The sequence below is a fragment of the Lontra canadensis genome, unplaced genomic scaffold (assembly GCF_010015895.1).
Source record: "Lontra canadensis isolate GAN:19392208 unplaced genomic scaffold, GSC_riverotter_1.0 scaffold135, whole genome shotgun sequence".
NCBI lineage: Eukaryota > Metazoa > Chordata > Mammalia > Carnivora > Mustelidae > Lontra > Lontra canadensis.
Window position 1 is genome coordinate 1,472,899 of NW_022631129.1, and position 15,169 is coordinate 1,488,067.

A 15,169-nucleotide genomic window follows, 5' to 3' on the forward strand; every position below is an offset into this window, starting at 1 on the left:
TTTACAGAATCTGTCCTTGTGTGGGGCTGAGCAAGATGCTGAGCCTCCAAAAAGAGCTGTTGTTGCCATGTCCCTCTGGTGGTAAGGACCCACATATAAAACTGCACCCTTGACCTCCACCCAAGCCTGCCTTTCCCAAGCCTCTTCATAAACCACCCCAAACCAGAAAAATGCTCATTCCTGGTTCAAGTATTTTTGACAACATGTGCATTTATTTTTATTAGAAGTACAAACGTAGGAATCCAAATACAAATACAGAGGGTGGCCCAGCCACCAGGTCCAGCTGGCCCAGGGCAGGGGGCCTAGAGGGTGCGGCAGGACCAGACGGGCGAAGCGGGGCGTGGTGCCGCCCGTGTCGCCAAGGCACGTTGGGCGCTAGTGCGCCCTCGTTTCACTAGGACACCACGAGCTGAGCTGCATGATTAGCGGGGAGTTACGTCCTTGACAGAGGGGAGGAGGACAACGGGACCTCATTACCATCTTGGGACCATGGATAACGGCCCAAGATGGCCCGAAGACTGGGAGTCAGGGTTTCTAGGCCTTTGTGTGATGATAGGGGAGCAGGAGCTGTTGGAGGCCACTTGGTGAGGGCAGGGCCCTGGCCTGGTCCTTGGTCCACTTGCTGGAGAAGGGTGGGTGCACCCACTTGAGCAGGGTGAACACCTTCTTGGGGCCAACCTCATCAGCACTGTGCTCAGAGCTGTTTCCATGATACTCTAAGACTCTGGAATCCCTCTACTGTCCTCCCAACTGAGTGGGATGGCTTCACAAGCAGGAAGGATTCTATTGAGGCAGAGAGCAGACCCCCAGCTTTTGCCCTTCCTTTCTGCCTGGGCATCTCCCAGGGCTTAAGATGGTTTAACTTTCTACACAAGCTTCAAAAAGAGAGGGCAGTCCATGCACTATGGCTAATTCCTATATCACATTGTTCACACTAGACCTGATGGATGCTTAATCACACTGTACTGGAAAGCTGTGTTTTAAACAAGTATGAAGACGTCTATTTGCCACCTATGTCTTGAGAACTACTTCCAGCTATCAGATGATACTGACCACCTGCACAAATGACCAAGTAATCACTCATACTTGCACCCACGTAAAAAATATGATCAATGATCAGATGTTCTTAGTAGGAGACAGGCTTGTTTGAACTCAAAACAAACTTCTGATCATGTATTTAAATTTTTTTTTTAAGAGAGAATGTGATCCCACATTTCCAGAAAATGTAGAGATTATGAGTTTCTCTCTCCCTCTCTCTCTCTCCCCCACACTCCTTTTTCCTTAATTAAACACTTAGTAAACTAAGACGCTACCACTAGGAAACTGTGGTCCTTTCTACTTGTTTCAGCTACATTTGGGGTGATGGGTAGAGTAATACACATATTAATACGTTGTTCCAGTTTTACCACTGTACATACATACACAAATACACACATCACTGCATGTGAACACAAGATGGCCCTTTGCTTCTTACAAGACAACCCAGGCCCAATCCCTGAAAATTATTACTCTTCTGAAGTCTTCCATAGAAAATGCACTCATGAAGAATGACCCTTTCACTCAATCCAGGAGCTGCTTGTAAAGAAAAACATGTCATGTAATAGTACAAATATATGCATGTAAACATTGTTCACTAGCACAAAATTAGTCATTTTGAAGATCAAGAATAATAGGAAGTAACTTTTACAATGTTTTCATAGAGTTATTCTAAACAGATAATTATAATAGTAAGCACTGTAAATTTAATCAATATTATTTTGCCTGTGTCTATTTCTATCTCAAAGTAAAAATCTCAAGACTGACTAGGGGGAATCAAAGCCCAGACCCAAATTGTACAATATGAAGCATATTGATTGTCCTTTTGGGTTAAGAAAATCTGTGGTGTCCACAGATGCATCCATTTTAGGGGAATAAGTTCTTAGCCAATACATATGTTATCTTCATGAAAAAGAATAAAAAAAGTCAAGTGAGACACAAAACCCAGAAGAAACCAATAAATAAAAGTAGGTAGAGTGTTCCCCTAGGGAATTATTGGAAATTTTGTTTGAAGAAGGGTAGACAGAACTGGAGGGACACAGGGAAGTTATGGAAATGTTTTAAGAAAACAACATTTTAAACTATGATCTGTGTATTTAATATTTAAACTAAAATGAAACATCCATTTTCTTCTTAATTTAAGTTATAATTTCATTATGATTTGGAAAAAAAACATTAAACCTTTGTTTTGGATCAATGGTAAGGACTAGTATGGAACAAAAAAAAAGGATATAGATGATAATGATGGTGATGGTGATGATGGTGGTGATGGTGTTGATAGTAGTAACGGTGATGATGGTGGTGATGATGGTGATGATGATGATGATGATGGTGACAGTTTATTTCTTCTAAAATATTATCCCATGTGGCTCACAATTTGAAAATTAAGTCAGAAAATTATGTGAATTTTCTGTCATTACTTATCTTGCAACTGGATTGAAACTTACTGCAGAATGCAGGTTTGTTTTGTTTTGTTTTTCTTTTCTTTTTAAATTTTTTCTGTAGATTCCAGGGCTACCCTGCACTAACCAGTTCAGGGACTAAATGAACGAGGCATGTTAACTAAATAGTAGATGGATTGGCGGGGATAGTAATGGCTAGATAGAGGATGGGGTGGTCTGATCTTCCCAACAAAGTAAGTAAACTCTTGTTCTCTGCATGGACGGGCTTTCACTCAGTTGACAAACTGACCCCCCTCAAACTTCTCCTCCTATAAATATGAACAGTACATAATAAAAACTATTGTAATAAATTCTAACCAAATCAAAGTACTTATCATCTATTCCTGAAAGTCAGTTTAACTGAGTTAGGACTTCTACGTTTTAATGGAAATTGGGAACTTTAATCTTTTTGCGAATAACTGATTAGGGGAAATACCAAAGAAGAAACTCCAAATAACTACAAAAGAGGAAAAGATAGCAGCTACCTTCTCCATCTGGGGGATTTCATTATCGACAATCAATCTTCACTATTCTTTCCAATCTGTTGAGTTTAAACTTTTCAACAGACGTAAAGGACCTTCCTTCCTTGCAGGAACAATTATCACCCTCACTTTGTGGAGCTGGTCCACTGGGCTGGGAAAACTGTGTTGTGGTTACAAATTTGAAAAGTGAAGTGGTGAAAGTAGGTCATTATCTGAATAATTCAAGTACAACAATTTATATTTCCTTCAATTACCTGCATGTTGCATTCAAGCAGTGTTTGCTTTGTGTATGTGTATGTGTGTGTACGGGAGTGTGTATGAGCGTGTGTGCATGTGTGTGTGTGTGTGTGTGTGCATGCGCGCACTTCTGTGTGTTTTGTCTTCCTAATTTTCTAGCTTGTATTCCTATGTTAAACTATCTGAAAAACCTACTTGAATAGCTTAAAACATTGAAAACTTGTTAATGACTGTTCAACTAATTTTAGCACTGATTTAAACTAGTCTAAAATTTGTTTTTTATGTGAGCAGAGTAATAAGAGGCTTAAGGTATTTTATTGACAACATTAAAAAACAAAGCATCATTTAACTAAAGGGCATTTTGAAAAAAAAATGGTAGGGAATATTCTTTCTTTTGACGTTACTAGAACTAGATCAGGCTTATAGCCTGGAACTTGTAATCAGAAGAAATTTTAAAAGGAGGATTCAAAATGCTCTTGTCTTTAGTCTTAAAGACTACCAGACACTTAAAAAAAGCCAAGTTTTTATTCTCCCGGAGATATGAATGGCTAGGTTGTTATCCTGTTATCTTACCATATACATGTTTTCTCCTTATAATGATAGAAATTTATTTTTAAGTCAAAAGTAAGTCAAGAATGAATATAAGAAGGGATTTGTCACTTAGCCCAAACTGTTCTTTTTTGGTTCTTTGGATGTTATTATACAATGTGGAGGTACTTCTAAACCATGTGAACCTAAAGGTTTCCTACAGGCAAATTTGAGAGAAAGAAACATGTACAGATTGCACACCTCCTCAATTTGGGACAATTTGAAGGGAACTCAAGAGAAAATTGTGAATTTCACAATGACAGTGTATTTGCAGATTGTTTCCCTTCCTTATTTCCAGACCCCTTTCTGAATATTTTAAATATTTTTAACACAATAGTGTTCTGAAGCCCAATACTAATCATAAACATTTCATTGTATATTTATACCTATGTTTATCCCAAGTCATTCACTAACTTTTCTTTTTTACAGAAATCAAGAATGAAACTTTATATGTATATAGTTCATAAACTGAGAACAAGCAGACAATTGCAAGATTATGGAGAGATTTCAGAGTGCTTTGTGTCTCAAGAACATTGATCTCATATAGTGAGAAGTATAATAGTTGGAAACCAGTTATAATTCTTCAAGTTTGCAAAGTAAATCACAGAAAGTTCTTGGTTATCGGTAGCTGAGATAAAAATGATTAAGGAATAAGAGGTTTTGTTTGTGTTATTTTCTAGCCCTTTAGGTAAAGAGTGCCCCATTGCTTCCTAGTTGTAGCAAGTATTTTTAATGCAAAGTGGGGTTGTCAATTACCCACCTTTGCTTGCAGAGTGTGATATTTTGCAGAGCAGCAAAAAATATGTCTAGACACTTTTACTGCAGCAATCTATGGCCAGGTAAAAAGACTTGGTGTGAAGGTTCTATGTGGACACTCATATCCCATCATAAGCATTATGTCACTGACTTTTAGATTGGCTCCAATTTCTCGTATGTAGCCTGAAAATACTTTGCCATGGAGGACAAGCATTTTTCCAACTGAAGCCACAAAAACTGTGTTCTTGACAGATTGACAGATCTGACATACAAGTAAGGATAAGACTGCTTGGCACATAAAAAATGAAAGTCTTGTCTCTATCCATTCATAAACAATAAAAAAAAACCTGGCATGAAATATATGTAATCACAGGAAATGGAAAAAAATGATAAGATGTGTATGATTTAAGCTTTATGTGTTATTATAAGGCATGTGTTGGGCAAATTGGGGGCAGTATTGGCTGGGTCCAGAGTAAATTATAATAACACTTTCCTTCTCTGTTCAGTACCTGAGAATCTCTCTCCTCTGATCATTGGTGTTAAGACTTTGTACAAACTGTATTTTCTAGGCTCTGAAGAGGCATTTTTATCTAATTCCATTTATGTGAAATGCCTTCTCATTACCTCTCGGCCTGGATGCAGCTTAAAGGAGAGACAGTCACAGTTGTAAGTATGATCCACAGTGGTAAGAAATTAGAAATCCTTTTCAAAATACAGAACTCTCATTTCTCCAGTTTACAGTATTTCTGAAAGTAAGGAACACAGTAGCACCTTTAGAATACCAGTCACTCAGACAACTTCCCCACCAGCTGCACAAAAACACAAAAACATTTCACAAGTCTAAATGCAAAGCAAGCTGGACAGAGCTGTAAGTGTGCTGGGCCTGTGCAGAACAGTCTTACATCTGTACACCTCACACAAACCCTACTAACCAAGCATACTGGTGAAGGAGAATTCTTCAATTTAAGAGTGATACATTTCCCTCACATTCTTCTTATGCCTCTCTTCTTCCTTCCTCCAAAAGGTAAACTCATACATACTTAATAGGCAAGTCCCTAAGTTCTGCATCTGCATGAGGTACATGCCACCCTCCTGTATTGTGGACTGAAGGCTCATTTCAGGAGTTGAAATTGATAAAGAGAACTTGAACAGGGAATCTTGCAGAGAAACTGACATTAATGTGTTCTAAGGGGATGTTTGAGTTCTTTTTAGTCAGAACCTATTGTGGGTAGATTGCTGTCTGTGCAGGAATGTATTTTACACCTTGTGAGTGAACATCTATTAGACTCTCTTGAGATGAAAGTTTCCCTTCATGGAAAATGAATGATAAACTAGTATGTTTAGATCAGCAGAATGACTGAGGTCAGGGAGAAAGGAATGGTTGGATTCAGAAAACAGGTCATTGGTATGTTTTATATATATGTAAGAGTTGCCAATGATAGCCGAATATTGAGTGGCTTTGAAATAAGAAACATTAATAAAATTTTTAAGGTAAAATTGGACCAAACTTATGTTATAAAAGTGTTCTTGGGTTATTTTTCTTCCAGAATAATTTCACTAGAAAATTCATTTCCCTCCAGAACTTTTTAAAAGACATAACAGGTTGAAATCCTTCGTGTTTAGATTTATAAATTCATATCATATTTAGATATTATAAATTCATAAAGTTGAAAATTATGTTTGAAGAAGACTGACCTTGGGCCACCTTCCATGGGTTCTCAGTGCTTTGGTAGGACATGGAGCAATTCCTTTGGTCATAGTATCACTGCCAGGTGTGGGAGGGTGGTTTATGCATAAGAGACAGAACAAGGATGCTAGAAGGTGAAATTCTCCAGTAGAGTAGAAATTTTATTAAGCCAATAGGTTCAACCTATTTCTCCACAAGTATTTATTGTTATTTTATGTTTTAAGCTGAATTTGCTAGCTAGAACCCAATTGGCTTGTGGCCTATGTAGCAATTATCAAATCAAAAGGCAGGGAGTTGACAAGAAGAAAAGCAATGGGCTTGAATATCTCATACTATATATGGACTCAGTCCTTGAAAACTGGGTGATTTTATCCCAATATATTTGCATTCACTTGATATGAATGATGTTCATAAAATAAACAGATTCATCTAATTTTACTTTTCTAGCCTCTCTATCTGGTCTGCATCCAGTAAATTGTGTGAAATCAGTACTTTTATATATTCTCTCTGTATATTATTTTACCTTTTTTTGCTGAGTAATAATTATATTTATAATAGATAATTAAAATAAAATTTTATGGTTTCCAATAAAATTAATTCAGTTTTCTGGGTGAGAAAGTGGGAAGCACAGAGCTACTGGTACCAAAATTTTAGTACCAAAATTTTAATAATGCCAAAGCATTATTGATGAACTGGTGGGACTTTTTTCCTAAAATGGTGGGAAACTTCTGAAGAATCTTATGAAGTACATACTGGCATCCAGTTATAACAAAGAACTAACATCAAGAAGCAAGTTAGTTTTGTGTTATAAAAATATCAAAAGAGTAATAATTTCAGGGCATTTTTTTCTTTGGGATCTTGCTACATATTCATATTTCAAAGTATAAAATAATTTTTGTTCATCAAAATATATCATTGATGATAGCCATTGCCCTTGTTTTTGCAACTAAGGTTAATTTGACTTGAAAGTTAATATTCCCTAAAATATTTCTAAATTCTATCTACATTTCTTTCACACTCTGGAAAACATTTTCAAGACAAAGTCTTGTAAATGGTATATATCTGTCTTTGCAAGATGAAGTTAATCACTGACCCTGTAATAGCATAACATAAGCAAAACCCATACTCTGGGGTTGTATTTTGGTCTAGTAAGACTCAACCAAGGTAAAATGTTGAACTCCAGCTGAACTAGTCCCAGAACCCAAAGTTAAATGTACTGCTGATTCTCAGTAGTTTGGAATAAAGAAGTAACTGATGTTCAGAGACAATCAACATCATTGAATTCGGCAATATGAGAGTTTTGAAAATCATATTTTTTTCTCAACTGGAAACTTGTGGATGATGCAAATACACCCTTTCCAAGCCTAGGGTGATATTATTTGATAAAGGAATGCTAGGTAACAATGATGGTACCAGAATAAATGAAGCCACAGGAGAGGAAACTGGGTCAAAACTCACTGCAGTTCACACTTGAACTCAGACTGCCTGGGAATGTGGGGCTGAGGTCAAGCATGAGTGTGTCCCAGCAAGCAGTGACTCCACAAGTGTGGGCACTGGTACCTCCAAGGGCTGCAAAGGAAAGTTATAGAAGAGGACTCTTGGCCCAAGAGAGAGCTTCTTGGATATTTGCTTTCATCTTTTACAGATTTCTTGGCAATGATAATTGCTTCCAATATCTGAAAAACCTTCATAAACATCACCACGCTACAGATTCAATAAGGGATTAGCAAGAATATCACTTTAAAACTCATTTAATGTGTGTGTGTGTGTGTGTGAGCACGCATGTGTGTGAGTGTGAAATACATAATAGAAATATTTGCCACGTACTCCTCTACTGCTCATAGGTAATGTATAACTTCAGATAAACTGAGCAGTGTCCTTCCTTCTTACTCCAGTTGGTCACTACTGGTCTGGGGAGGGTGAAAGGTAAAGAGGGAAACCTAGTGCTCTTCACTCATCACTACAGCAACGTTTAGAGATACAGGTATCCAACCCAATAGACCAAGTTGAAGAGCAGGAACGATGTGGGGAAAAAGACCCGGGAATATGAGTCCAGCTCCAAGATGTCTATGTGGATACGCCCTTTCCTCCAAGATCCTGATTTGCATTCTTCATAGCAGCAGAAGAAGCTCTGACAGTCTTTGCCATCCAGACACTCATAGACACAGGTATCTTCAAATTCCTGCCAGTAGACAGAATTGTTTAAAGTGATCATTGCAGGTGGTGGTGGCCTCATGTCGAGGAGAGAATAGTTCTGTAGGCAACAAGAACAACACAAAAATCATCATGAAATGCAATAAGAACAATCTGAGATGAATCAAGCAATAGATGTCTGTCCTTTAGATAAAGAGAATAATGTCATGCTCCTTCCCACACATCCTTGTACTGGACAGTTTGATCTTTGAGAGTTCAGTCTGCCAATTTGATATTTGCAAATTTAATGCAAAAAAGCACGGTGAAGTTTTCAAAACTTGCATAACTCAGACTATTGATGAGGGAGGTTGAGAACATTTTCAGATATGTATTAACAATTTCAAGTCTCTGTTCTGGCTACTTTTCAATTGATTGAGAGTAAATATGTACATATTGCATATAATCCCTTAAATGTTGAGCAGGACACTTCAAATGTGGAGAGATAAATTTGTTATTTCCTAACTAATAAATAGTAAAAACTATGCTATATAAGAATGATGAGAGAATCTTCTTGTTCCATGTAATTTACATTAAAAAAATTAGCTTTCAGTGTGTGGTGGTCAGACACCACTTATCATATCAAGAGTCACAGCCAAAAGTGTGTACAATTGGAATGTTTTATTTTCTGCTTCCCAGGCTTTCCTCCTGATGTGGAAAAGTCAATGGAGAGGAGATGACTTATGTTCATTCATAAATAAGAGAAAGTGGCTTTAAATAGACTTGTCAATTTCTCAGACACTTGTTTGAATTCTTCTAAATAGCTATGAATTATGTATTAAATTGATAATAATTGTATGCCACACATACCAAGGGCCAGTCAGGAGTGTCTTGGTGCAGCCTTCTACCTTCCTCCACAACTCCAGGCAATGAACAGAAACAAAAACTCTGTTGTTCTATAGGCTCTACTGTGGACACATTCTAGGTTAATGATTCTTAACTCAGAGTGGGTATAAAAATCTCTGGGGTGGGGGGTGGTTGCTGAAAAAAAAAAGTAGTCCACTGCATTTGAGGAATCTGCATATTTTTGACAAGGTTCAGTTGGAAAAATCTGCCTTTATTAAATAGTAACTGCATGTATGTTTGGACAGTGTTCAATCAAATAGTCATTTTTCATTTCTTCAACACTTTGTGCTGTGTAGTGACACAGAGATGAGAAGCTGGCCATTATTGGCAGGACAGACCTAAAGGAATATGTTGATGCAGAAAAGGCATCAGAAGTTTCTGAGGGAATGGGAGAAGCTCCCTAGAGATCTAAAGGGTGACTATTTGTAGGCAAATAAGCAGCAAGATTTCTGGGGGCAAGAGAAACCCCTATTTCCCTTCTTCATTTAGCAAACTAAAAACTCATGATTGTTGAAACGTATACGAGCCTGATCTAATAATTAAGAGAGTTCTATTTATATCTTTATAGTTCACTATTTTGAAATAAAACTAATTGCATTTTATAATATTGCAATAAAACTTATATGCTAAGAACCCTAAAAAGCCATATGTTTAATTGTTTCAATACTTTTTTAAATGCATACCTCTCATTTGTCATAAAAGTTTCAAACTGTGTTCAAAATGGGGAATTTAATTAATGAGTCCTCAAGGTCATCTGCAGATAAGTGGGACCTGACTCATTCCTGCTTTGCCTACATGTACAGTGCAGTCCTATGACTTCCCCGGAAATGTTATGCTTCCTGGGTGGCATGTACATATGGAATGGTTAGCCTTGCATTTTACAGGTTAGGAAACTGAGGCACAGAGATGTTCAGATAGCTTGTCCCAAAGTGCACACATGATTGTTAGTGAGGCCTGGCTCCTGTCCCTCATTGCTCAGAGGCTGCCCATCTCTATGGATGTTGGCGGGAACGGCCCTTTAACTAGACTATCCTTGTGGATCTTTCAGAATCGCATTGAAGACATGGACAATTATCATCCAACCTTGGAAAACTCCCTTTTTATTCGGCTGCTTTATGAACTTTTGTTGAAGATCTCTCTGTGTCTTTTCACCTGGCCTAGAGCCCTTTCTCTGTGAATTGTATTTCTATGTACTTTATTCAAGGTCATCACACTTTCCCTCTTTAAAAAAAAAAAAAAAAAACAATTCTTACAGCTTTGTGAAAATTTCTTTTTTCTCTATGGTAAAAAATTCTTTCTTTTGGCAGTATCTTTTCTATACCAAAGATGTCAATATTTCTTCTTCCACTTCCAACCTCCAGGCTGTGTGTGAAATGTGCTTTCTGGGCCTCCGGCTATTTGTTCTGACTTGTCTCTGTTACAACATCCCCACTTCAAACCTTTTCCATTACTTTTCAGTCTGTTACTATTTGGGAGCATTTGCTGGCAAATCTGTATGCTCTGCGGCTTCCCACAGCTGTAAAAGTGGCTTCACCACTCACCTTCTGTCAGAACTAAAATGATACACTTGCAGAGTACAGATAACTAAGTAGTCTTCTTGAAAAAGCATGTTAAAATGCAGTAAACATAAATTACTGATCAGCAGTTAGAAAACCACATATGGGGGGGTGCATAAAACATTCAGTATAATTAGTGAATTGATATGTATAAAGGGATGCAAGTAGTTACATATAAATTTTGTTACATAATAAGAAGGTAGGTCACATCAGATTTTTTAAAACATTTCTCAGTTTTTCAATAGTTAGATTCTTACCTCAAGCCACATATTAAAAATTCATATGCATTAATAAATAAAATAATAATATTGTAAATTGTTGAAACTTAACCAATATTTATAGAGCTTAATTTCTCCATATTTCAGTTTTTTCTTCAGTAGAATGGGCTGTTGTGAGGATAAAATGAATTGGTACATGAAAACACTTAGAACATAGTGTCCAAAAGAATAAGTGCTCAAAAGAAAGTGAGGGGGAATTAATCATTCTGATCAAGAGGCAGAGACCACAAAAGGGAAGTCTGATAGATTTGGCAACAGGAGATTTAAAATGATGCATGTGGAAAAAAGCACAAGAAATGACAGTGACAACATTGTCATAAAAACTGAAATAAAATTATTTAATAAAAAACATATTAATATCCTTAACTATTTGATATGTGACTATATAAGTTTTATGTTATATAAAATACAATATACATAATATATAGTATAAATGGCAGATCGTTACTTTAAAAAGGTTAAAAGACAAAAAAGTTAAAAAAGTTATATAAAAATTTTTCATAAAGTCAAAAGACATAAAAGCAATTCACAAAAACAGAAATGCAAGTAAAAATAAATAAGCAAAATATTCAACTTTATCAATAATCAAAGAAATGCTAAGGGAACAGTTTACAGAAGCCATTTTTTGTTTAGCTCTCAAACCTAATACAGGGAGAATTCTGAGTGGTGGGTGTCCCATACTGCTAATGGAGCCATGCAACCCTTTTGGTCCAGAAATTTTGCTTCTAGGAATTTGTATTAAGTCAATAGTCACAGGTTTATATAAAACTGCAGTGATAAGGTTATGTATCAAAGTGAGAAGGTGTAAATTAGCCCAGTATCCAGCCAAGATTGTCTGTGCATCAATCATGAACATATAATGCAGCCATTGAAATGATCCTATAAAATAATATTTATAAGATAGAAACTTATTCATCATGTATTTTGAGTTAAAAAACAGGAATATAGATGAATATGCTAATCCCTAGGTAGAAGGATGATGATTAATTTTTTTCCTTTATTTTCCAAATTGGATATTTAAAAAAGTATACAAATTTTTGTGGGGTTATGTACCTTGCTCATTGTTCTTCAATACATGCATACAAAAACAGCTAAGATATCATTCAATCTTAGTTTAGTAAGAGTTTTCAGAAATATTTGCACCTTCACTGCTATACATACGGAGGGGGCTTGTAGGCTTATTCGCTCATGAATCCATCTTGAGGAATCTGGATGTAACAACTACAAGAAAAACAGAAAAAAAAATTAGGAAACTTCTGTGGAAATTGGCATCATAGATCACCTTAGTTAAGAGCAATCTTTGAGGTATGATTACATCAATCTATGTCACTGGTAGGTAAAGTTAAAGAGGTGCATTAGGGTCATATTCATATATTCAGAATATTTTGTTTTTTTGACATCTTGTTGAAGTAGCTATTTATAGAACATTGCATAAGATCTAAGGAATAATGATCATTAATTACAAACTCTCCTTCCACTACTTTTTCAGAAAATCTTTGCTACTGGAACTCACCGATGTTTTCTTCTTAGTGGTAGTTGGTTTTCTACAACTTGAATAGTAGTTGAGGGTGGCATACTCCATCAGAGCAGCAAAGACAAATAAGAAGCAAACTGTCACAAAGAGGTCCATGGCAGTCACATAGGACACACGGGGCAAGGAATTTCTGGCAATCGTGCTGAGCGTGGTCATGGTCAGCACTGTGGTGATGCCTGTACAGGGAATAGTTATCAAGTTGTAAAAGGAGCCAGACAAAATTCCTCCACACCAACAGTGTTCTATTTTTAGGTACATCCTTCCTGACATTGCATAAATGTAATAATACTTTGAATTTTAATGTCTATATAATCTTGCAAGCATTTCCATAAAATTTTTGTCATAGTTCATACAATAACATTAAAATACCTGAATTAAGCCAACACCTTTCAGTTTATTCAGAAATTCTCAGTTTCATGTTGTTTTTTAAATATTTTCTAAATAATGATAGTTTGCAGTCCTCCATACATTCTGTCTCACATCTCACACTGTTCTTCTGTCCAGATAAACTGTTTCCTTTCTTACTTTTTCTTTTTGCAATTTTAAACTCCAACCTTTCTTTAGGACCCAGTTGAAGTACTTCTCTTAATGAGGTGGCATTGCTTATAGCAACCCAAAGAGAGTTGATAACATGGGAATCTGCACTACCTTTACCTTCTATGTGCCTGGTTTCTGCATTTGCACAGGGAATTGCATATGTCTTTCTAGTCTTTGTATGTCTGTCTTTCTGAATAAATTGTGTGATCATTACAAGCAAAACTGTATCTTGCTCATCTTTGCTTACTTGTCATCAAGCATTGTGCCTACCACATTTTAGGCATTTCAGTGAATGCTTCATATGGACTATATTGATTCATTGATTAATTAGCTAACTAATGATAGTGTTGGTCTGACTTTGACTATTTTATAAACATAAGTCAATAACAAATATTTAAACAAAGACTGTGGACAAGAATCAAAAAACAGACATATATGTGATGGATGGTTTAAAAGGAAAAGTCAAAAAATGGGCAGAAGACATGAGCAGACACTTCTCCAATGAAGACATACCAATGGCTAGCAGACGTATGAAAAAATGTTCATCATCATTAGCCATCAGAGAAAAATAAAATCAAAACCACATTGAGATACTATCTTACATCAGTTAGAATGACAAAGATTAACAAGGCAAGAAACAACAACTGTTGGAGAGGATGTGGAGAAAGGTGAACCCTCTTACACTGTTGGCGGAAATGCAAGTTGGAACAGCCAACTTGGAAAACAGTGTGGAGATTCCTCAAAAAATTAAAAATAGAGCTACCCTAAGACCCAGCAATTGCACTACTGGGTATTTACCCCAAAGATACAGATGGGATGAAAAGAAGGGTCATATGTACCCCAGTGTTCATAGCAGTAAAGACCATAATCACCAAACTGAGGAAAGAGCCAAGATGCCCTTCAACTGATGAATGAATAAAGAAGTTATGGTCCATATATGCAATAGAATATTATGCCTCTATCAGAAAGGATGAATACCCAACTTTTGTAGCAACATGGCTGGGACTGGAGGAGATTATGCTGAGTGAAATAAGTCAAGCAGAGAGAGTCAATTATCATATGTTTTCACTTACTTGTGGAACATAAGGAATAACATGGAGGACATTAGGAGAAGGAAAGTAAAAGTGAAGGGGGGATTGGAGGGAGAGATAAACCATGAGAGACTGTGGGCTCTGAGAAAGAAACTGAGGGTTTTAGAGGGGAAAGGGGTGGGGGGATGGGTGAGCCTACTGGTGGGTATTAAGGAGGGCATGTATTGCATGGAGCACTGGGTGTTATACTTAAACAATGAATCTTGGAACACTACATCCAAAAATAATGATATATGATGACTAACATAACACAGTAAAAAAAAAAAAAAGGAAGGGAGGTTACTAAGCATTAAGAAGAATGAAATTACTGGATGATTATTACACAAGAGGAGTTAAGACTAATTCTCTTCTAGATGAGTGCCTGCAAAATCAGAAACTGCTAGAGCTGCTGGACAGGGAGGCTAGTGACATGGACTCAGGAATCATAGGAATATTGACATTAACACTCACTACTTTGTGCTTGCATAAAATATCCACCAGGCAATAATACTCCCTGATAGGGTAGATATGATGGATAAGTGCACATTAGTTTCTACCTTTGATGAGCATCACAGCTCCTTTTCAGTGCCTCCCGGCACCTCTTCAGGAGGGTTAGCCAACACCAGATGAAGAATGATGCTAACAGCATAGGGTGGACCACTTAGTCATGTGTAAAAGGATATTGACCAGGAGGTCAAAGCCCTCAGCCTTGCTCTTGGCCTTTGCAGCATTTGGTCATGTAAAGTCATCTACCTTCTTTGAACTTGTTTCTTTAATCAGTACAGTGAAAACAGAATGCCAGGCTCTCTTTTCTATAGATGGGGAAAAAGTGCTGTGTAAACTTGGAAAGTCTACACTGATGATAGATATGTTTTTACAGAAATAATGATTTTCTAATAAAAATCCAATTTAACTTTAAAAAATGTGACCA

At 36.7% G+C, this 15,169-nt stretch overlaps 1 protein-coding gene across 3 annotated transcripts in view; it reads right to left on the reverse strand.

Annotated features, from left to right (window-relative positions):
• Window positions 1–7,988: 7,988 nt before the first annotated feature.
• GABRG3 (gamma-aminobutyric acid type A receptor subunit gamma3) overlaps window positions 7,989–15,169 on the reverse strand; it is a 614,083-nt gene continuing 606,902 nt past the window's right edge. For 2 of the 3 annotated variants that reach the window (XM_032843107.1, XM_032843109.1), the window contains 3 exons: window positions 12,611–12,807; window positions 12,241–12,318; window positions 7,989–8,481 (listed from right to left, as the gene is read on the reverse strand). In XM_032843107.1, the coding sequence (XP_032698998.1) occupies window positions 8,200–8,481; window positions 12,241–12,318; window positions 12,611–12,807 (557 nt within the window). In that variant the 3' untranslated portion in view covers window positions 7,989–8,199. The remainder of the gene's footprint in view (window positions 8,482–12,240; window positions 12,319–12,610; window positions 12,808–15,169) is intronic. The other variant, XM_032843108.1, reaches the window with a different exon arrangement.